This window comes from Rhipicephalus sanguineus, chromosome 1 (assembly GCF_013339695.2).
Source record: "Rhipicephalus sanguineus isolate Rsan-2018 chromosome 1, BIME_Rsan_1.4, whole genome shotgun sequence".
In the NCBI taxonomy this organism is placed as follows: Eukaryota; Metazoa; Arthropoda; class Arachnida; order Ixodida; family Ixodidae; genus Rhipicephalus; species Rhipicephalus sanguineus.
Window position 1 is genome coordinate 217,270,291 of NC_051176.1, and position 24,061 is coordinate 217,294,351.

Below are 24,061 nucleotides of genomic sequence, written 5' to 3' on the forward strand. Positions count from 1 at the left end.
GGGACAAGGATGGCAAGGTCACAACCAATATGGATAGAATAGTTGAGGTAGCGGAAGAGTTCTACAGAGATCTGTACAGCAGCCGAGACAGTCAGGATGATAATGTAAGAAGCAGTAATATCCCAGAGGAATCTGACATCCCACCAGTATTAACAGGAGAAGTAAAGAAAGCCCTAAAGGGAATGCAAAGAGGCAAAGCCGCTGGTGAGGATCAGGTAACATCAGACCTGTTGAAAGACGGTGGAGAGATTATGTTAGAGAAACTGGCCACCCTGTATACGAAGTGTCTCTCGACAGGGAGGATACCAGAATCTTGGAAGAATGCCAACATCATCTTGATCCATAAGAAAGGGGACGTCAAGGACCTGAAAAATTACAGGCCCATCAGCTTACTGTCCGTTGTCTACGAGCTATTCACAAAAGTAATTGCTAACAGAATTAATACGACATTAGAGTTTAATCAACCAAGGGACCAGGCAGGATTTCGTACAGGCTTCTCAACAATAGACCATATTCATACTATCAATCAGGTGATAGAGAAATGCGCGGAATACAACCAACCCCTATACATAGCTTTCATAGATTACGAGAAGGCATTTGATTCGGTGGAGACATCAGCAGTCATGCAAGCACTGCGGAATCAGGGCATCGACGAAGCCTATATAAACATAATGGAAGACATCTACAGCGCATCCACAGCCACTATAGTCCTTCATAAAGAAAGCGACAGAATCCCAATAAAGAAGGGCGTACGACAGGGAGACACGACCTCTCCAATGCTATTCACCGCGTGTTTACAGGAGGTTTTCAGGGCCCTAGATTGGGAAGAATTAGGGATAAGAGTTAATGGAGAGTATCTCAGTAACCTGCGATTCGCTGATGACATTGCATTGATGAGTAACGCGGGAGACGAATTACAGCTCATGATTACTGAACTGGATACGGAAAGTAGAAGAGTAGGTCTGAAAATTAATATGCATAAAACTAAAGTAATGTGGAACAATCTTGGCAGAGAACAGCGCTTTGCGATAGGTGGCGAGACGCTGGAAGCTGTAAAGGAGTACGTCTACTTAGGACAGGTAGTAACCGCGGAGCCGAACCATGAGAGTGAAATGACTAGAAGAATTAGGATGGGATGGGGCTCATTCGGCAAGCACTATCAAATCATGAATGGTAGTCTACCACTATCTCTCAAGAGGAAGGTATATAACAGCTGCATCTTACCGGTACTTACCTACGGAGCAGAAGCCTGGAGACTTACAAAGAGGGTTCAACTTAAATTGAGGACGACGCAGCGAGCGATGGAAAGGAAAATGATAGGTGTAACCTTAAGAGACAGGAAGAGAGCAGAGTGGGTCAGGGAACAAACGGGGGTTAAGGATATCATAGTTGAAATTAAGAAGAAGAAATGGATATGGGCCGGCCACGTAGCACGTCGGCAGGATAACCGGTGGTCATTAAGGGTAACTGACTGGATTCCAAGGGATGGCAAACGCGTGAGGGGGAGACAAAAAATTAGGTGGGTAGATGAGATTAAGAAGTTTGCAGGTATAACGTGGCAGCAGAAAGCACAGGACCGGGTTGATTGGCGGAACATGGGAGAGGCCTTTGCCCTGCAGTGGGCGTAGACAGGCTGATGATGATGATGATGATGATGATGACTTTGCCCTACAGGGCGTGGTCGCCCACGCGCGCGCGCTTATCTCGTGATGGGGGCGGTTTGTACGTCTTGTGCGTTCACCGCAAAGGTTGCGTCGAAGTTACAGAGCGCACGAAGGTTACCTCGCTCGCTGCAGCAGCCGCGTTTGCGAAAGGAGCGCGCTGCTTAAACACAAAAATGTAACAAATGTGGCAGTTGTTGGTTCGCGCTCGTCCTGAGTATACTTATGCGTTCGTTTCGTGCGCCCTTCTTTGTGTTTGACGGTGCTATAGCTGTCAAACACTAATAGACATTGTGAAAGCTCTCATATATCGATGCACAATAAACGCCCAACTACCTCTGTCAGACACGTTTCATATTCGTGTTATACCGATTCCTATGACGGAGCCATCAGCCATGTTTTTAAATGCGAAGCATTTCTTAGCGAACTTCTGCGACTTTGAGCGTATCTATCTATCTATCTATCTATCTATCTATCTATCTATCTATCTATCTATCTATCTATCTATCTATCTATCTATCTATCTATCTATCTATCTATCTATCTATCTATCTATCTATCTATCTATCTATCTATCTATCTATCTATCTATCTATCTATCTATCTATCTATCTATCCGCCTACGACTTTGTGCTCTCGTGGTCGCTTTTAGTTCTTATTTTTGCGCTGTTTGTACACTTGGCGGTGGAGGTTTTATGCAGGGGCGAATTGTAGACGAGAAAATGCGGTAGCGATAGGATCTTCCTGATCGCACTACTGATTCTCCCAATGCCGCACGCTGCAGTGAATTCACTGTATCTCTTCTCCCCCCCCCCCCTTTTTTTTCTCTCTCTCTTCCCTCCTCTCTATTTCTCGTCTTTCTATCCCCCTTTCCCGATCCCCCAGTGTAGGGCAGCCAACCGGAAGTGTTTCTGGTTAACCTCCATGTCTTCTCCTTTTCTGTTTTCCTTCCTCCTCCCAAATGCATGCGGGAAAGTCCCCTTCCGTGAGGAAAAGCCAAACGCATGTGAAGGAAAGCCAACTTCTTGGGGCGTTTCGCATTGCCCGATTTTCGATATATCAGGTGTTCCGGCTATTTTTGTTCGATCTAGCCGTAAATTTTCCTATGCATTGACGTTAAAGCATTGTCGTGTTGGAAAATAGTTCGATATCAACGATAATTTGATTTATCTGAGTTCGATGTACTTGAGTTTGATTTAAACTTTTTTCACGAGCACTACGAGAACTGGAAGAAGCTTGGAAATACAGTAGTACACAAATCTTGTTTACAGCAAAGCGAGGACGTAAAAAAAATTCTCCACGTTGATTGTTCTAAAGGCAGAAAACGCCGTTGTGATCGTTGAACACGTATTTTATAAACTAAATGCAACATATCGATAACAACCCCAGACCGGAAGCATTAAGTTTGACCTGTTTATGCCATATACAGTCGAACCCCTCAATAACAAAATCGCCGGGAAAGCGATTTTTTTCGTTCTCGTGAGAATTTCTTTGTCGCGAAAATAGAAAAATACGCATACCAGTTACTTCGCACTACCAAAATTTATTAAAAAAGACATGGCTGATCCCTCCGTCATAGGAATCGGTAAAACACGAAAGTGAAACGTGTCTTCACAGAAGTAGTGCTTATTGTGTAGTGATATATGAGACCTTGTACAATGTCTATTCGTGTTTGGCAGCTATAGCACCGTTTGACGTGGATGCACCCTTGTTGACAGCATGTCTCTATGCGACGACTAACGCCCATGATTATGATTAAACCGTTGTGGTAGCTGACGGTGTGGACATATATTTGGACACAGCGAATCGTGAATCCCGCTTAAAAATGATATCAACAAGCTCATAATCAACACTGGTACCCGGTATGCACTTCTTCAAAGCGTCGTCAATTAAGGAGAGAAACGGCACGGTGTGCGCTTTCTAGTAATGGGTAGCCGACGCCTGTGCTCATGCATACACTACCACACACTGCGCTTCAGCAACACACGAGGTAGAGGTTCGGAGCCTGAGCCGCAAACGCGTGCGTCCCGCTGGTTTCTGTCTCGCGGGCGCTGCTCTCGCTCCACCAAGGCACGACATTCGCCCGTCGAAATCGCGTCCTTTCTGCAACGCGTACTGCAGCAGTTTTGTTAGCCGGTGTTCTCGCAATTGAAGCAGTCGGCGGCGGAGAAATCCCGTTGGTACACGTGGAAGCTGCACTACTCCGATGAGCCGACGCACGCTAACACGAAGCGAAAGGCAAAGAAAGACCTTAACCAACGTAACTGCGTCAAGGGTGCCTCGGCGACGCCAGCGCGGCCAGTCTACCTCTCTGGTATCGAGACGCTGTAACCATGACCTCCGATATCGCGTGCAATCTCGGAGTAAGCGCTAGTAAGTGTCGATCGTGAAGCATTACTTCTTTTCACATCTCACAGACGGCGGCACCGCCCCGCTACGCCCGCCGCGAAAGAGAATGTGTGAAAGATATCAGGCGCGTTCGCACCATGTCTCGCATCTTTCGAGTTAGCTTAGTCAGTAGGGCGCCGGGCGCTTGCCGTCGCGGCCGCAACGTCGTGGGTTCGATTCCCTGCGGGGTATCTCTTTCTTGGTTTTTTCTTTCTCACCCGTTGGCGTCCATTTTATCACCGTCATATCCGTGACGGATGTACTTGGTGGACCCCGGCATAAAACACTTTCGTGTTAAAAATTCACTGATCTTGCTATGTCATTATGCTGTCTTTCGATTTGAGAATTGTAGACCGCGAGCTGCACGGGATACCGATCTTCTCTGCAATATTCTCCTTTTTTCTGCCTTTCGCAGCTTCGGCGGTGATCCTAGACTTCTCCGGAAGCGTAAAAAGCATACGCTTTTCTTACGGAGGTGACTTCTTTCCGAAAGACCAAACAACACTGCACATAAGCAAAGCGCTGGAGATAAGCAAAGCACACGGAGAGACACGCGGCAGCAAGCAGTTAGACAGTCTACAAAATGTCTGTGGTGTCACTTTCGTGGGTGTCGTCACTTGAAACGTCATGTGCCGACGTAGTTGCCAAGAGAGGCGTTAGGAAAAAAACTGTTCTCAGCGAAAAAAAAAAGGGGGGGTGGGGATCGTTGCTCTCATCATCATCTGACCGAATGTAAACAGCAGTGGTCACATCTATGCTTTTTGGCGGAAACGTGTGTGCCCGACGTCGAATGAGCGTCGCTGCAATTTTCGAACTTCTGGGTTCCCAACTAGGTCATGGGTCGAAAAAAACGTTGCGGATAACTACCTCAAACCTTCGTTATTGCGGGAGTGGTTTTTAAAATCTATTCGTTGTCGAGAGGGGGCAAATGCATGGAACTTGTTCGCCGGGGACGCCAGATTTCTTCGTAGCCGCGAGAATTTCGTTCTTGAAGGCTTTCATTATTGAGGGGTTCAATTGTACGTGGCATGTATTTGCGCAGTCAACAATATCAATGAATTCGTATCGAGAACGCATTTTCTTTCGCTCTTTCGGTGACCATATATTATTTAACTCTTCTCAGCAATGAAAACAGCCCTGGCGCTTGTGTCGGACAAGGCCACGTCTCACCTGAGAGCGTCGGCGCACTTACCTAAGCTCCAGTACTGCAATAATTTGGAGGCATCCGCTGATAACGACGATTTTCTAGAGTGCTGGGCTCGAGTGGCAGCCGGATCACTCCACCATCCGGTAGGGACGGTCGCCATGGGTGACTCGTCGGACCCGTCGGCGGTGGTTGATGGACACTTCAGGTACAACCAGAGTACTTTATGTACGATCAGACGACGTTGCAGCAGCATTAATCGCAATGACTTATATCGTCGCTTGTCGCAAATCTTGTTTCAAAGTATTTGTAAACGTAAGTATTGGAGTTATTGTAACTTGTGTGTCATACCAAACCTTTATGTTGCATGTACTAGAATTTTTTTATCATCTTGGCGCTATTTTGAACCATTTATATTTTATGTTTTCCACCCACCCAAGAGCCAAGGAGTATAGCTGCTGCCTTATTTCTGCGCCAATATTTCCTTATATCATATAAATATTTAAAAAAATAAGTACCTTTACATTGGAAGCCCTAAACGCCGTCTACATTTTTTTTAGTTGTCATGTGAACTTGAGAAATTAGGGACACTTCTAAGAGCACAGCTCGCCATCAGTCCTGCTGGGATAGCCGGGGCACATGCTTTCTTCAAGGGACTTGGAAGAGAAATATTAGGTTAAGCTACATTAGCAAACAGCGCTTCTCCAATTGCAAAACGGCTCGTCCTACCTGAGAGGACAATCAGTAAGCCGGAAGAGACCCAAACGAGGGTGGCGACGCCACACCGAAATTCCAGCACCAGCCAAGCGTGACTGCATAGATTTTGACAGCTCCTATGCGAGTCCATGTTATTTTTTATTACTACAGTAGTGCTGCATCTCATTGTAAAGGGAAGGAAAGCCCAAAGTGGGAGGTTTTGAAAACGGTTCCTGCAACAGAAAGCCCTGAATACGAGCAAGCACTTTTGAAATTCATGCATTCATGCATATCCGCACTTTGCGCTCAACTAGATTAAGACAAGTGTGACCTTCATTTTCTCCGGCAGTAACCGACTTGTTCTCACGAAATGGACGAAACAAAAGTGCAGAAAAAGTGGCGGTCCAATCCTGTACTTTTGCAGCATCTAGTGTCCCTGTAATATTAAAAAGAACGAAAACGAAAAGCGCAAGAACAAGAAGGTCAAGTCTGAACCTTATTACGAACTTCTTGTTTTTAAATGTTGCAGCAGGAAGAAGGGTATGGACACAAGAGACGATTAACTTCCTCGTGCTATACCATACTCCTGATAGCTTCCCTGCAGCTAATTTCACCCGGCATGGCGAGAGTCTTTGGGCAATTATTTGGGGGAGGGAGGGGGGTAGCTAGACGTCGTACGTGCCGGTTGGCCCCACATCAGCTGCCACTTTCCGACCGATTCGTGCGTGCGACTTTCACTCTCGCTCGAAGCGCGGCTTCCATGAAAGGAAGGGCGTGGTCTTGCGTTACAAAAAAAACTGGAGGCGACTGTAATCCTTGGCTTGGGTGTCTGGCACTCGCACGTCGCCGTTCGTGTGCCTTGCTTGGGGTAACCTCGTGTTGCGCGCGCTGCCAAAGCGGAGGCCACGTAGAAACAAGTTCGTGGTTGAGATGTGCTCCGCCAGGTGGCACAACGATCCCAGCTGCTCACAACTTCGATGCACTCAATTAATTTATTTTCAATACTATCCTTATAGTTATTTGGCCCTTAAGTACAGTTATGCTTTGGCATCATAGGCATCCAATAAAACTCTTAACCTGAACCAGAACCGTCGATTTCTAATTTTTTTTAATACTTTTTTTTGTGAACATTCGGAAAGCCGGAAGTAAGCGCTCGACCGGAAGAGCTTGGAAGATTAACGAGAGCGTCAATCAGCGTTCGTGTCACTCAAAAGAAATGTCACCCAGGCGCTTCATGCTTTGCAGCCACAGTCGCCGCTGAGCACTTGTTCGTTTGTTTGGCCCTTTGAAAACAGAATTGGCTAGCTCGTAACGACGTTCCCCTCACTATCTGTAGCACTGTTGCAGCAATGACTCGTATAAACGTTGGCTATGAAGCAGTAGAGCACTTGATTTTCACGCTATAAGCCAGAAGTCGCCCGCACAGGAGGATGTCTGTATTAGGCTCACGGAGATTGTAAGGTATCGCTACAAAGAGAACACATGGCGGCTTCCTTCTATATTGGAACAAAAGAATTACCCTAACGTAAAAGAAATAAAACTTAAAAGTACCAAACAGTTTTTTTTTAAGAGAATGTAATAGATCAGGTCTGATCTCTTAAATCAGTAACTATAATATCAACTGGAGGCATGCGGATATGCAGTCTGTGAGTTCAGTAAAAGAGCAGAAGCCGCCAGGTAGCGAGCAGTGGGAAGGTACACGCATCTATGGGCAAGAGTTAGAAGAAATCACTATTTCGGAAACGTTGAGCCTCTCAACCAAGTAAGTAAGAAAAAGCCAGCGAACAATGATAATAACTATTGGGGTTTTACACGCCCAAACCACGATATGATTTTGAGGCACGCCGAAGTGTGGGACTCCGGATTAATATTGACGTCCTGGGAATATGCATCTAAATCTAAGCACCCGGGTGTTCTTGCATTTCGCCAATGTAACCACTGTGACCGGGAATCGAGCGCGCGCCCTTGATCTTAGCAGCGCGACACCTTACCAGCCTAGCTACCACGGCGGGGACATGACATTAATAGCATGTAATGAACACGTTCACTTACCTTGATCCAAGGAATATAGAAGAAAGGGGGGGGGGTTGAAGCCAATAGCACATGGTTTGCCGCAATGAGGCGCTCTTTGGAGTATTTTCTGTGTTCCGCATACACTGACTAAAAACAATTATGCAATTACTTTAGCACTACCTTTAGGGTAAAGTGTGTTCTGTACTTGGTAGTTGGGATTCGGAAATGACGGATCTAATTTTTTCGTGGCGACGTACAAGCCATGTGGTGATTTACGTTTTGGCTTTTAAAGGAAGCCCGCGAAATACGAAATAAAGCCACGTGACTTCACTCATGCGCTGTCGCACTGCAGCGCTCTGAACCATGCTTCGAGCGAAAGAACAGCGTGCGCGGACCGCAGCGAAGTGAGCGGGCACTGCTCTATGCAACGGCCTCACCGTGCGTCAGCACCTTCTACGGTGGCACGCGCAGAAGGTGCTGACGCAGGCGGCACGCGGCTCGCAGCCTTTGATAAGCGAATGCCGCGAGCACGGTTCCTTCACTCAAAGCACGGTTGAGAGAGCTGCAAGGCGATAGCGCATGAGCGAAGTCACGTGGTTTTAATTCCCATTTCACGGAGTTTTTTTATTAAACAACCGAGACAAAAATATATCACCACGCAGCATGTATGTACGTACGTTGACGCAAAAAAAAGATCGATCGGTCGTTTTTGAATACCCTCTACAACGTAACGAAGCCCGCTTTTGGCCCTAAAGTCAATATTCAGGGTTTTTATTAATTGCCCTAAGTTAGCTAATCAAGCGCAATGTAACAAAACAAAAAAAAATTCTGAGGAACGCCACATGATGGCAAATCATATGTCGTTGGTTTCACCCAGCTGCGATTAACCACTTTTGTTTTATTTTAGTAGAAGTTACGTGAAACACACTTTAGATATCCTAAGTTAGAAAAGATAGTTTCGCCACTAGGGCCTAATCTCAAAATTTTTATTCTAGACTGTTCGTAAGACAGAGAAAAAACGCCCACTTGTGAGTTCGGACATACTGTGAATGCAACAGGTGAATGGCAGACTGCTCTTATGAAAAAAAAAAATCCTGTATAACATCGACTCCATTTTTATCATCATAAAGGACAGAAAAATTGTATTTGATGTAAAGCTAATGTTTAAATGGTATAATAATTGTTGGGGTTTAACAACCCACGACCAAGATATGATTATGAGGGGCGCCGTAGTGAAGGGCTCCGGAAATTTCAACCACCTGGGGTTCTTTAACGTGCACGTAAATTGAAGTACACGGGCCTCATACATTTTCGACTCCATCGAAAATGCGGCCGCCGCGGCCGGGATTCGATCCCGCGACCTTTCGGATCAGCAGTCGAGCACCATAGCCACCAGACCACCGTGACGGGTTTAAACTGGTATATTGTTTTCGTTTTGACTGACGCCACTCGGCTTTCACAGTACAGAGAGGACATCAAAGAAAAAAAATGAGTAAACAACATATACGTATCACGTACGCCACATACATTTTCGCAACTCACTGCTGGTCTCTTGCTAATCATATATATAGACAGGAGACTAAGCTATCCATTCGACTATTTGCCTGCGTGAAACGGTGAAGTTTGCTGGATGCAAGCTTTCGTTAATCTGAGACTTGAGCTTTGGACCCGAATAGTTCCTTTTACAGGAGTACCCGTCGTGCTTAATCTGCCGATTTGGTTACAGGGTCAGAGGTGTGGAGAGATTACGTGTCGTCGACGCATCGGTCATACCATTTGCACTGTCAAGTACACCGCATTCTGTTGTGATGCTTCTAGCAGAGCGAGCCGCCGAAACCATCAGCAACTCTTAATACAGGTTAGTAAGCCAAATCTCATTGAATAATACAAAACTTTCTCAGAATAACTATAATAAATGTTGACAACAGTGATGGCGAAAGATCTTATGATGCAATGCTAGTTGATTAGTATGGGGACCAATACTATTGGAGCTTTCTTACCAAACGAATCTGTGTCAGTCTGCGTCAAAAGCACGTGCTATCAAGAACATTGAATACCTTTCAAAGATGGTAGTCAGAAGCTTAAGTCGCTTGCTGTTACTGCACATTGCATGGAATAAGTCGCGTCGTATCAAAGCTCATTTGAATATTACGAGGATAATTTGCATGATCATTTGCAGTTAGAAACAGAATCATATGAAGTGTGCAGGCGGCGCATTTTCAATTCCACCGACGCTGTCACACGCGAGAGCGCGAGGAGCGCGCAAGAGGAAAGGAGCCTACCGTTCAAACCTCGACTACTCATTCTAAAAAGACAGGGCGTGCAAACAAGGACACAAGAAAGAAGTCAGGACACCACAAACGCCGACTAACAACTGAAGAGACGCACAACGGCTGAAAAGGAAAGAAGGCACGAAAACTTATCTGCGCATGCAGATAACTAGCTAACCAACTAGCTCAGCTCTCTGTTATGCTAAGCTCGACTACTCTTTGCGGCCGGCTGGAGCCGGTCTACCCACGTGACCACGACGGTGACGCCTGCTTTTGCTCACACGATAAAGGGAGCGCATCACTGCTCGCCTACATCACTAGGTCGGCGCTGCGCGCACCCACCTTCGGCTAGTCAGTATTTGGCTAGCATCACTTTTTTTATACGTAGAACTCTGCTCCGCTGCCCTGCGCGTGCCAACGGCGCCGGCTTTCTTTCCTCCTCTCCCTCTCTTTCCGCTTTGACGTGTCCTATCAACAACAGAATTTAAATTATGCGTGCGGAAACCTTAAAGGATTCCTTAACCACTACTCGAGGCTTGATTAAAAAAAAAAACAACTCAGCGAAATTTCGTTGTGCATGCAGTTCAGACCTCCTGCCATTGGCCGATGCTTGACAGCAAACAGGTCTACGATGTTGGGACCACTGAGCTCCTTCCTACTTTAACTGCACGGGTATTAATAGCAGAAAATGCGCTTTTAGAATTTCGATCAAAATTGCGCAGTTCTGTAAGAAATAGACTGCCGTCTCCCCACGCTTGGCCATGACCGCCTGATAGAAGTGAAACGCAACGCGGTAGGTGGGGCGCCGCCGTTCGTTGGGAACGGAGGTCGCTGAGGGAGGATGTCATATTCCACTCTTATAGTATGTCCGCTCCAACTGAGTTTTTTCTTCCTTTTTTTTTTTTTAATGCCGGTACTGCGTGGCACCTCATTTCGTTCCGAAGAGTCTCTGAGACTCCGAAAACCGGTGGTTCAGGACCCCTTTAGTGGAGGTAAATGAGTAAGTTGTCCCACTTTATGTCAAACTTACTATTTTGCGGATACAACGACCGTTAAAAATTTTGCCTGTAATGCATAAACTCGATGACCGTCAATATCATATTATTCATTTCAAATAATGATCATTTTAGGACGTGTACTACTGCAGATTTCAAAGTAATAGGAGGCTTAATTACCGAATAACTTACGAAGTGGTTCCCTGCAGTACTGATGAAACCACTTTATACAGGTGATTCCAGTAAAGCGGCCTCTTACTTGTGTTCGTAAACAAATGTAACGTTAGCAAAATAAACGAAGGGGGCTGTTGAACTGGCAAAACTGTATGGATGTGGAATTCCAAAGGTCTATGTTCCATTTCAGTCTTTGCGTGTGTACTTTTTTATCATCAAGGCATCACTACTTTGGCTGCTGAAAAAAAAAGAGATATTTGCCACACGTAACTTCACCTAAGAAGCTAATCGTTCTTGTCGTTTTCTCGTGTTCTTTTTTCTCTCACAGCTGCTGGAGAAAAGGTTGGAATCCCAACTGACCACAAGAAGTGAAAAGTAGCCGCCTCCTCTCGACAATGCGCGTGATGCAGAAACTTTCCCACTACACGGGGTTTCCCCGTCAGGCTGCGCAAAGATTGCACTCTCATCCTGTGAGTGGTTGTGCCACGGGCCCGCTCAGCGTTGCATCCTAAACTGCGACCTCTTTTGCGATCTGCACCAGCGTATTTGCATCTTTAATCTCGATTTCCCGAACAGCGTGATACAGTTGCCGTCCTTAGCGCTGTCGTAAGGGAGCACCGACTTATTGCCCCAGATTCTGCAAGAGTTCAGGGTATTACGCACCCAGCGCTCAAACACGGCTGCTCTCAGTATGGGTGCTCGGAGGATGGATTTTACTCTCGTGGCTCTTGCGTTGGGCAATCTCTGAAGGAGTGGAAGAACCATAATGTGCGACTGTCGTTACTCTATACCGCCGCCACCAGGCGCGCTGTGTCGCGTGAGCATTTTTCGAGGAAAAAAGATCTCTCGGTTTTATTTACTGTTGCACCTGCGCTGTAATGCGAAACTGCTCAGGAAAGCAGTCGACTGTTCAGTTGAGCTGACCACGACTTGGTCTTACGACAATTACTTCTTTCCAACACTACGTCCTGTGCCTCCGAACGTGTGTATTGGCAATATAACGTTCTGTTGAATGCATGATTTGGCCAGAGATATACAAAAAAAGACGAATCTCTTAAGTCGACGCTATGTATGTTAAGGCGTGAATTACCAAGCGTGCATGCCGTAGGTATGAATTTTTTTGTATATACCTCAAATCCTCCCCACTGCATTTTTATAACAGAATCCATGACGCGTGAGACATTTAATAAAGGTACACGAGGCTGCAGCGCGGAGCTCAAGGAGAAACTGAATACTCTACTGTATTGCATGACCTTGCACAGGGCGTGCTTGGAATTTCTGAATCATTATTTCTTGTGACGGTAAAAAAAAAAGAGAAAGCGCGCAGTGGTAAGCGGGCCTGCACGCTCCTTGCGAGGCAATTTGCAGCTTCCTTTTACTAGTTTGAAAAAAAAAAAGATATTGCGCACATAAAAGCAAAAGGGAGTCCCCCCTTATTTGTGACTGAACTTCTTTTTTTTCTTTTGACCAGAGCTGTGCACGCAGAAAAAAACGTGTGGCACTCGACTTTCGGTAGTCGTGTAAGAATACACCGTAGACGTCACAGCTCGCAGCTGCAATAAAGGCCGCTATGCTTGCAGGCATGCAATGATGTAGAAGCGCCCTAGAACGTGAAGTGGTGCTACGCAACAGCTGATGGTTCGCGATGAGGTCATGAGCGAAGAGCAAACGTGGCGCTTCGTTCTTGCCCTCAAGGCTCAAATCAGCACATTACGAGGAACACACGACGAAGGAATTTTATTCATTGGGCATAAAATTGCAGATACTGCATACACAACAAAAAGAATAGAAACTGATAACCTTTTTTTGTGTGTGGTTTGCAGTCACCGCAAAACAAATGATTTGAATGCACTTTATTTCAACTGCTTACTCAAAACGCTTGCTGACTTCGATAAAAATGACAGATTAAGAACGACACGTCATGTTGGCTCAACCCACCTGTCTAAAGTTCGTACCCCCGATAGTTCGACTGACGAGAAAGAAAAAAAAACGAGAATAAAACATATAGATGAAAAAAAAAACAAAGACGTAAAGAAGCGAGGTTTGCATCGGAGCAAATGTGACGAGCACGCGATAGTATGTACGCACCCTGAAACGTAACACAGAATAACGAAAACAAATGACCGTTGAAACGCAACAATCAACGCAGTCTTACCACGCCGCAATCAGGCCCCTGGTCCCAAGAGCCTCAAAGAGCCCAAATGGAAGGTTGCCAGCGGAACCGTGCTATCCGTTCATCCAGCCGCAAAATTAACAACAACAACAATAACAAAAATAACAACTCAAGCAACCAAGTGCATTGCCAAGGGTGTAGTCACAAGCCCTGGATAGTCTCTGGTCACAAACCATACATTCCGCTGAACAGGCACTTTGAGAAGCTACGACCTCGAAAGCAAAAGATGACTCGCTCAAGAGGAGCACGGCCAATCGATATCGTGCCGTGGAAATTACCTTCTCATGTGCTCAACCCAATCAATTTTCTCACACCCAGTTGCTGAAGTATGCAGGAAGATTACGGCGAATCGGATTTGATGTTCCAGCGCAGTACGCGGTGACGGCCGCGTGCTGCTGTACATGCGCGAAAAATGACTAGTCCGAGCCGACAGGAAAACGCATACCGCACCGGAACACGATCCGCTGTAGATCTCCGGCACCAAGCAACAGCTGGATGTTGGCGTGTCACTCCATGTCTTGAGAATACATCATGTCGATTACTGGCCAGTCAGTCCTACTGGAATGTTACCAGTAACACTCGGTCTATTAAACAGACGCGTCTGCCAACTGGCCACACAGTTTACAGGGAAAGAAATTGTGTCCAAAGATAGAATGCACAATCCTTAATTTACACAGAGCTCGCTAATCAACAGAACCGGGCAATACGCAGCAGCACAAACAGGACACAACATGTTACTATTACATAGTCAATTTAACCCACGCATTAAGCATGCTGTATTTCAGATTTTTGTACTCGTGCCATTCAGATATTTTTCTTTTAGTTAGGTCTCTACTAAAGCACGTCTTGATATTGGCGTGCAGCTAGTGCCATCCGTCTGGTTACAAACGCGTACAGCTGTCACACACTCTGAAGTTATCTGGCTGAAAGATGAGGCATTATTCTTGCACAAAAAGTCAGCACTCGTAATACATCTACACTTACGTTGCCGCATTTGACCACGCAATTGCACTTGCTAGCACTCCCTCCCAGTGGCGTCAAAGCTGACAAGACGACGATGTGCGATACAGTGTTCGCGTCCCAAAATGGCGTTCCCAGCTAACTGCGATAGCCTCAAAATAAAAAAATTCAATAAATGAAATTGTCAACAAGTCCACTGATGGCTCAACCTGACTGCGTCTAAGAAAAAAAGAAAAGGTCGGTTTAAACTGAGGAAAAAGAGCATTAACGCCGCGCGATTTTTGTGTCCTGAGACAAAGAATCAAAGACGCAAGCTGTGGTCGTGAGGACGGCCACGCGCTTGGTCACTTCAGCCTCAGCGCTCGCGATGCAGAGGTGGCCTGGCAGAAACGAGATATGCAGCGCACTCGGACCAGAGGAGATCTAGGGACTGTGACTTTCACATTCCCAAAGAAAAGAAAGCAATGCAGTTGAAGCCGTCCACATCCACGTGTGTGAGGCGCATTGAGAACGAAGCGTGAATATGCAAGATGGCGCGGCATGATCCAGACGCGACGAGGAATGTGTCTGTTGTGCCAGAGTTGCCAGAGAACAAAAACTGAACAGCAGAACAAGTGACGCACCGCGCGTGCTCAGGGCGGTCTCGCACGGCACGCCTAGCCGGCGGTGCGCTTTCCTTCGCGGCATGTATGCAGCGAGTGGGTTTAGCAGCATTGCACCCGAGCGTCGTCACGGGACAGTTTCGAATCTCCACCGCGCTGCCGGCTCAACCTTTGTTGCCGATAGACGGCCGTGTGGCACCTCCCTACAAACACAACGTAGACGTGCACGGTTCAAAATGCTTCCTGCCTCCTCCAGCGACAACAGAGGCCAAGATCAGTTGTGATTTTTTTTTCTTTTGGGCTTCCAGGAAACACGTACGATGGCCTTGCGTTCACTATAGGATTTTGGCCACCGCTAGTCCGTCGATTGGCGGGGATTCCGCGGCGATTCTCCTTACGGGGTTTTCGGCGAACGTTTGGAAGAGCGAATTGCAAACGGTTATGAGCGACACCAGCGCCGCTCAGAAGACCCTTTGCATAGCGAGAAAGAAAACAGGAATGAACATTTAAGAGAAACAGCGCCCTCTACTTGCTGGGCGGCACGCGTCTTAGCACAAGCTACGCCACCGCGCTGTCAAATGTGACTCGAGTGCTCGGAGGGAAAGAAAAAATAAACTAATTACTCCGAAGCACCTGCCACGGCAACTCCCGGGCAACGAGAGACCGCGGTAGGGGCCACGTCACAGTTGCGCTCGGCATTCCAAGCTCGGAAGAGAACTGAAATGAGAACCAAGGCAGCGATGAGGGTACCCTCATGACCACAGCTCGAAACTAGTAGCTGACTCTACGGAGGAAGATGGACCTCGAGCACAGGGCCGCGAAGCCAGCCACTGAAATACTGCTCTCGGGTTGGTGACCCGGCGGCTTCTGGAGGACGTCCAGGCGCCGCCGCATCACTGGCAGCTAATGTTGAGTACAGTACCTGAGCAATCGTCACTTCTCCGGGTGCCAGAGTGCAACAGAAGAATGCAGGAGAGAATGGCTAAGCGAGGAACCCGGCAGACTTGCAACGAGAGAGAAAAAAAAAAGTCGGATGTGCGTCTACGGAGCAGGAGCAGACACCGACTGCCGGGCAGCTCTCATTGGCTTGTGGGGCTAGTTTTTGAACTTGAACCACTTTGAATCACTACGCGGACGAAAGGGTGAGTCCTTTCCAAGAGAACCGAAGGAAAAGAGGGCGCCCGCCTCCCGTGGCGGAAAAGCAGCAGGCATACCAAGGGAGCAGCGAAAGCAGAATGTTGTCACCTCTTATGGGTGGGGGTCCTCTCCACATAGCCGTCAGGTATGGGGGTCGGATGGGGGGAGGGCGTCAAAGAACATGCGTCACTTTTTATTGAGTAAGCACTCTCAAAACAGGACTGAAACAGGCTTGCTTCCTGCACTCTCACACGGTACACATATACTTATTATAGTATAGAATTATGTATATATTTATAGTCTCACCTTCTCCGCGTAACCTACAGCGAAAGGGGCGGCCCCTTCCACGTGTTACCGCGCGGGGGGCCGAGCCCTCCGCACTCCACCCCCGCGCTGCCCCTGACCCGCGCCCAAACTTTGCCTTTTGTGTTGTTGCTGTTGCGTCGTCTTTGGTTCCTTGTTGTTTTGTTCGTACCTCTCCCGAGGCGGGATGACGAGTGGTCTCGGCGCGCTACGGGGGCGAAAGAACCGTGCTTTTAAAAAACGAAAAATTCACCCTCCCCTTGTCCCTATGTAGTATATGATACATCACTTTGGGGTCTCCTCGTCGCCCTTCCACCACCCCAGACAAACATGAACCAGGTTGGCAGAGAAGCGCTGGTGCAAGATATCGTGTGTCTACCCGACTAGGCTATCTTGGCGGAAACGAAAGGAGAACTTGCTGCCTCGATCCGCCCGCGAGCGGCTGCCCCTTGGACGTCTCTGTGCCGAGACGTTGCCACACATACATGTGTTTATATATACATACATATACGCTTATATATGTACATATATATAAATATACGCAACTATACGGATATATATGTGTACATATAACGCGGACCAAAATGTCCCAAGGAGCCCTCTCTCGTCCCGGTGTGTGTGCGCTGCTGCAGCCCCCTCTCTTGGGTGTTGGTGTCGTCCTCCTCAGGATGTAAGGAGGGTGGTGTTGGCCGCTGGCAGCGGGTGGCCCGCGAAGTGAACAGCGGACGCCTCGGCAACATCACCACCAACAGCAACAGTGGAAAAAGAAGGCGGGGAGGCCCCTTGCGGAGAAAGCAAAAAGGTTGCATACCTTCCCGACCAGCGCAAAAAGGGGGAGAAACACATTCACGAGTCCTTAGTCCGCGGCCAAAGTGGCGGCAGGAGTATCACGAAATGCAAGGGAAGGGAAATCAACATGCAACTTGGCTGCTGTCGAGTGAGCAGGCCTCCAGTTCGGGTCGGCCGCGCGGGAGGCACCAGCGGCCTCGGCTGAGCCGCCGCCGCTCAGTAGAGTCCGCAGCCGCGCAGGTTGTTGGCAATGATGACATCCGTGACCGCGTCGAACACAAACTGGATGTTGGTCGTGTCCGTGGCACAGGTCATGTGGCAGTAGATCTCCTTGGTGGTGGATTTGTTCTTGGCTTCGAACTGCGCCTGGATGTAGGCGGCCGCCTCCCCGTACTCCTGGGCACCTGCACACACACACGCCTCGCTCAGAGTCTGCACTCGTCAGCTTCTCGTCGCGTGCGCATAAACGGCACTCAGTGGTGCCCCAGTTTGAGACCCGCAAGATTGCCGAAAGAACGACTCAGGCGCGCGCTCGGTCGTTCCGCTGAAATGATCACGACTAGTTCAATACATGTAATACAGCCAAACTACCTCGATCGTTTTCGCTGATCTGCCCCGCCACGGTGGTCTAGTGGTTATGGCGCTCGACTGCTAACCCGAAGGTCGCGGGATCGAATTCCGGCCGCGGCGGCTGCATTTTCGATGGAGGCGAAAATATTTTAGGCCCGTGTACTTAGACTTAGGTGCACGTTAAAGAACCCCAGGTGGTCGAAATTTCCGGAGCCCTCCACTACGGCGTCTCTGATAATCATATCGTGGTTTTGGGACGTTAAACCCCAGATGTTATTATTATTTCGCTGATCTCAGAGACAACAACTAGCCCGTGCTTTCTGTTTTCCTCGAAAACTATTCACTGCAAAGCCGGACAGATAAGTATATTTATGCCGAAAGTGCCTGTTTTATGGCACTACACCGACTACACGGCAAGCGAAATCTGACGTTCGAACACCTGGACTCAATGTAACTCTCGGTGACAGCGGTCCTTTGACTATGATCCCATGCGTCAGCCGCTCAGAACGTGAAGCGTGCTTTGCTGATGTTCCTGAAGTCTACAGGTATCAGTGAACCTCTGTCTCAATCGTCACTAGACCAGAGCACAACAGTTCAGACCAAGGTTATTTATTACTATTGGAATCTCCTCATATAAAGCCGTGTACAATCGGGAATATGATTTCCCTATCGTACGCAGCGTAACGTGAGCAAAATATATCTTCTTATCGCCAGCTGATAAGATCACGCAATATGCTTAATGCAGTGATAGAGCTATCATCGTGACGACTTCCGCCACAGGAAACGTACTATAACAAAACAATAGAAACAAACATTACCACGAAAGGGAGCCAGCAGGAAAAAATACCTGCTATTTGTCTTTACTTTCAATTTTTGCCACCTGCTGCTCATCGTTATCGCGACGTATAGGTTATCTGGCAAAGATCGCGATAGTGGTGTGCACGCTACTCCGACGCGTAACTGTCACTTCTGGAGCAACGAGGCCATGCAAGGTAAGTCGAGCTCAGCGCTCGTCGACGCGGAACACGCAAACGAAAAGCTAAAGCTGTCTTCAATGCACGCATTGCCTCCTTTTTTACAGACACGAAACGGTGGTTCAGCTGGCATAAGCTTTGTACTCACGAATTTTCTCGAATGAACAGCGGATTGATTGCATTAATTACACAAGTAAGTGCCTTCGCCCTTGTGACAACATGCCTTACTATTGATAGTACAATGAGTCTGTACGCACTTCTGCGCGACTGAGGGTGCGGCGTGTTTAATGACTCGTTAAACACGCGTACGTACACACAGTTAGGGTGAACACTCAAGCGCCTGGCCGCGCTTCAAACCAAACTTGCGGATGTGCAGGAACGCCTGCAGGGGTGGCTTCGTGTCTCCTGCTACATGATTGTCACTAATGCATGCCTTCGAAATCCGTTGGCACTGGTGTTTTACGGGCATATTCGCCGCTGCGAAGCCAGTGTTGCTATTGACACGTCGCATGAAAGCGCAGTGGATGCTCCGATGCCCAGGAAAATGAACTTAACCGACCCCTAGAAACTCCACTCTGTTGCGCAAAAGTGGCTTTATTTCTTTTGTGGGAAGCGGAGGGAGATTGGAGGAGCCAAATTCTTTTCTTTTTTTTCTTCGAGTGAACAGTTGACTGACGTCTATGCACATGCAGTTCATTAAGGTTGGAGTTGGTGAAACCACCGTTTTACACGATTTACAGAAATGATGTTATGGATCTATAGTGACATAAAATTCGCTTGTACTCAAGACGGGCATGCCGAAGCCAAGGACGGTTGCAGATGACACAAGGTCGTGCCTTCGTTCATCACTGCGCACGTGCAGGCGTGCCTCCATACGCAGCCATGCACGTTGGCTACACCGGCGCTTCACAGAGCTTGGCAACACTCTCGCGTGTTCACCCCCACCACGCGTCCCTACCTTCTGTTACCACGTTTTGATTATGAAAACCTCTGTCAACCGTGCACACGCAACTTTGCAGGAAGCGGAAAACACTACGTGTGCGATGAATTGACCGTGAAGCACTGCCTTGTATTATTCGTTAAGTCCAGCAGATAACAAGGCGATTATGAGGTCATTCAACAATTTATTTATATCATTTTAAAGGCGTAGTGACGAGCTGTTGTCTTCTTTTCTGCTTTTATGGACACAGCAACACCTTGTTGGTTTGGGCGAGTCGGTTCATTGTGCGTCTAACTTGAATCGGGGCGAAAAAACGAGAACAACAATATATAGAAACAACACGACAGAACCAGCGCTGAACTGCCAAGTTAAATTTTATTGAAGCATCACCAGCTTATACCATGTCGAAAAAAAAATACGCCAGCAATAATCAATAGGTGAAGGGCATGAGTACTGCCTATACGTACAAGTGTTTATCTAGAACATATATCTCGTGAGTATAGACAAACTGAGTGACGCCACGCTGACACATATATCTTCAGCTTTAGCACTGTGGTGCACTCAGGAATTTAGTATCTCTGAACATTGGTGTGCGTCGTATTTATTACAGTGCGCCGCTAAATAGTTACCGTACCTATTTTTTACATTGTTATTATGCTGCCTTGCCCCATAATTCAAGCAGTGCCCGGTTTGTCCTGAAGATAAATGTGGCGTCACTCAGTTTGACTACTCACAAGATACGTTTTCTAGATAAACACCCGTATGTAGACTAATGCACGATTGAATGTAGACTCTTTGTATCGCACGCAGAAGCTTATCAGACAAGACTCTTTCCCTAGGAGTGGGCGACCACATTACAGAAATTTAAGCGACAGCGATAACTTAATAACCCCAGTAATCCGTTAAATAACAGACACCAAAGTTTAAGAATAGGCGTATGACAATATGTGGCTTTTTTTTTTTTCAAAAAGCCAAATGCAGAAACCGAAACTGGGCTAAATTTCACGGGCGCGTAAAGCACACCTAAGTATCTTTAGCTTCTAAAACAGTTGGAATCAAATTGGGGCAATTACTGATTGTAACGTGAACTCAAAAAGGCAGTTTCTAATAAAAAATGAGCCAAATCCTGCATTTGTTTGAAACGAACTGGGCCACATTCATTAAACCAGCGCTGCCTCAACAATCGTGACCAAAACAACCAACATGGTCTCATCCAATCTGTTTCATTTGTGTCCCAGTTGCTTTGCTATCATGTTTACGTTCCACAATTAGTTATTCTATAGGGCGAGTTGGTCCTTACTGAAGGACATGATGTTGTAGGGCAAAACTCGAATATAACGAGTAAGAGGCCGACTTTGCTACTTCTTTTTGCCTCCTAGTGCTTCTTTTCGAGTTTAGCGCTACAATATCATGTCCTTCTTCCGCTCCAAGACGGTATGTTTGAAATAAAAGACATATGAAATTAAGATATTAGGCACTGATCTATTCTTTGAAGAAGAAGAAGAAGTGATCCCAAACGGCCGGCACGGCATAAAATGAGCTCTGAAGAAGAGCTGGAGCACTTGTCAAGGCCTTAAACAGATGCCAAGAACAAGTAAACGCTGCCGACAGTCCAGAATAGTGCGCCTTGCCAGGAAGGACCACTCGCTCTTCAAGTCTAGTCATCGTCATTACGCCCATGCGACGAAGGACGGCACCGAAGGAAGCACAGAGATGATGTTAAATTTATCGAAAAATATTGCTATACCGTACATTCGAATCGTCTTAGACTTGTTTTACGAGCTAATTCAAGCCCAAATGAAATGTTCCAATCTATAAGAGCCAAATACAAATTGTACTCCTGAATACCGACGATAGCGGGCTATATATATATTTTAGCTATTTTAGCAGCAATATAGATTTAAGGTATTTAGGGGGCAGGAACACACTGGCAAAAATTGTTAGAGCAGGCCCGACCATATTGTCAGTAGCAAAAAAGTGCGTTTTTCTCAGTTTTAGTTAAAGTGTACTTGGCTCTTTTAGAAAAAAAAACGCCACATATGTACTTTGAGCAAAGTAAGAAACAAGTTTCTCGGCGCTCACAGGATGTTTGTTGTAGTGTACACAAGGCAGAGTGACCTGGCAGTCAAGTAAGCACGAACGCTCTCTTTTTGTAACCAATGGCTCTCTTTTCAAACAAGATGTCCTAATCGTATAACTCGCACGAGAACCCGGAAAATTAGTCACTACGCCCCTGACACCCTGTTTAGAGCGGATACGATGCGCTGATTAAACCCAGTTCTTCGCGCTCTGGCATTTGCAGCAAACCTACCCCCGGTTTGACTCCCAAGGAGTTTTCTTTTGTGTATGTTCTGACACATTTAGTGTATATACTAGTCTTAAACCTGTGTTATCTCAACCGGTGCGAGGCGTCCTCGAATCTTTCGGTCTAAGTTTTATTTTGCTTCATATACTGGAAATATTTGGGAAGTTTCAGCATCGAGTCCGTTTATCTTGCTCACAGTTGACAAAATGTACTACTCCCGGTGCAAAGAGGAAACGTTTTATTTCATTCGAGATACAACAAAAGTGAACCACAAATAAATACAAGCTGTGAAACTGCCTCGCAACGCAATCATAAGTGCACATTACAGTACATAACCAATGTTTTAAGAGGTTTATTCAATACGTTTTTGCGGCCAGAAAACTTCAGCGATAGTTTCACATAGGGACGGGAGGTGCCACCAGAGTCGCGGTCGTGCGTAGAACGGGATCGATCTGCGTGCCGCTCTGTGATGGCTGCGCGGTATTATGAATCTTTCACCAGGAAGGCACCCTTCTCACGGATATTTCACCACTGCTGCAGTCTGAACATTCACGGGTGGACAATAGGCAAAATAAATAAGCGTGCGACGCGTTATACGCCATAGCGTTGCGATGGATGTTGCCCGCTCAGTCGTATTGCTGATACAAGAAGCTCAGGGTGGTGCGCAGTAGAGATTCACCGGGCCATTCGTCCTAACTGCCTGCTTATCATTGCGTGACGGAACTCCATCGAGGTGGAAGCCAAGTGCCTCGCCTTTGCGCGAGAATGAGAGTATCATAAAATTCCCACACTCCTTCTAATTAATGTATGCGGCTTGCTTATGAAATTTGTGCTTTCATTCGGAGGAATTAATGTTGTGCATACATTCAATGATGTTGCTTAATAGGGGTATGACGGAACACCCTAAAAAAGGCCTTCAGAATGCGCCATTGCGTTCTTATTAGCAGAAAGGCGTCAGCCACTCAGCAAGCGGTAAACTATACGAGGCTGACAGATGGAAGAAAACGACTTACAGCTCTTATTTTCTTCAGCTGCTATCTCAACCGCGGTTGAATAAAATTACATAACCCTCTTGGGTTATTATTATGCGCTAGCTATGCATCTCGTAGGCAAGACAGCCCGTTTGTCTGGCGAAAAGGCAGAATAGTGTCAATCATAAAACGCTCATCATACGGTACCAGCACACAGCTCTCTTTTTAGTAAAAAGATACAGTGTCGCAGGACGATAGGTTACTTGTTCGGCATAGACCAAGTAAGCATGCCTGCAGGCCTTCGCAATGCCACAAAATGGACTATTTTGTGCTTGGGTCGCTTACGTTGAAAGAGACATTTCTGTTCAGTGTACACTGGTCTTAATGAATATAGGCTATAGCTTAGATATGTTTTTTCCGTGTGAGAACGTATCTCCAGCCGAAAATGAAGGCGACAGTCTCTTCGCCATTCAACAGTGTGTTTGCAATTGTTTCGTGTATGCCAGAGACGTCAGTAGACAAATACTTTTTCAACAGCGTCTTTGCAAACAAACCGACAACACATGCACGCAATAAATACTAGGCGTAGTAACCCCTGAGTATCGCTGTCACCACACGGAGAAAGATGTAAGTTGCTCAAAAACGGAAACTCACGCAGCCTGTTACCCGCTGTTACATGGAAGTGTGGCATCTAATCGCTCTACAGCTAGTTTTTTTTTTTCGGCATGGAATAGCCCCAAGTGTACGTCTTGAAGTCTGAACTAAGACACTCTTACGTACGCACGAAACGAACAACGCCTTGAAGTAGTTTGAAAATTGCTGCCGGACTTCTTAGCGCTGTAGAGAAGCGAATCGAAAAGTCGCACTTTGCAACGACGGTTTCCACAAGCCGCTAAAGGCAGTCGACCCTGGTGTCGGTCCGGCATCCACTACTTAGACCCACCATCCGCGACAGCGCCACATTGCGTCTATTCCGGGCACTATATGAACGCACTT

The 24,061-nt window shown here is 46.9% G+C and overlaps 2 protein-coding genes across 3 annotated transcripts in view; one reads left to right on the forward strand and one right to left on the reverse strand.

The window, feature by feature from the left end:
- LOC119381525 (neither inactivation nor afterpotential protein G) overlaps positions 1-10,089 on the forward strand; it is a 54,421-nt gene extending 44,332 nt beyond the window's left edge. Inside the window, exons 10-11 of the mRNA XM_049412445.1 lie at positions 5,173-5,401; positions 9,629-10,089. Coding sequence (XP_049268402.1) covers positions 5,173-5,401; positions 9,629-9,755 — 356 coding nt within the window. The 3' untranslated portion in view covers positions 9,756-10,089. The remainder of the gene's footprint in view (positions 1-5,172; positions 5,402-9,628) is intronic.
- Positions 10,090-13,062: 2,973 nt separating this feature from the next.
- Positions 13,063-24,061, reverse strand: part of LOC119371968 (guanine nucleotide-binding protein G(o) subunit alpha) — a 126,844-nt gene continuing 115,845 nt past the window's right edge. The window contains exon 8 of one of the 2 annotated variants that reach the window (XM_037642416.2): positions 13,063-17,709. In XM_037642416.2, coding sequence (XP_037498344.1) covers positions 17,522-17,709 — 188 coding nt within the window. In that variant the 3' untranslated portion in view covers positions 13,063-17,521. Of the gene's footprint in view, positions 17,710-19,990; positions 20,084-24,061 lie in introns of those variants that run through there. The other variant, XM_037642419.2, reaches the window with a different exon arrangement.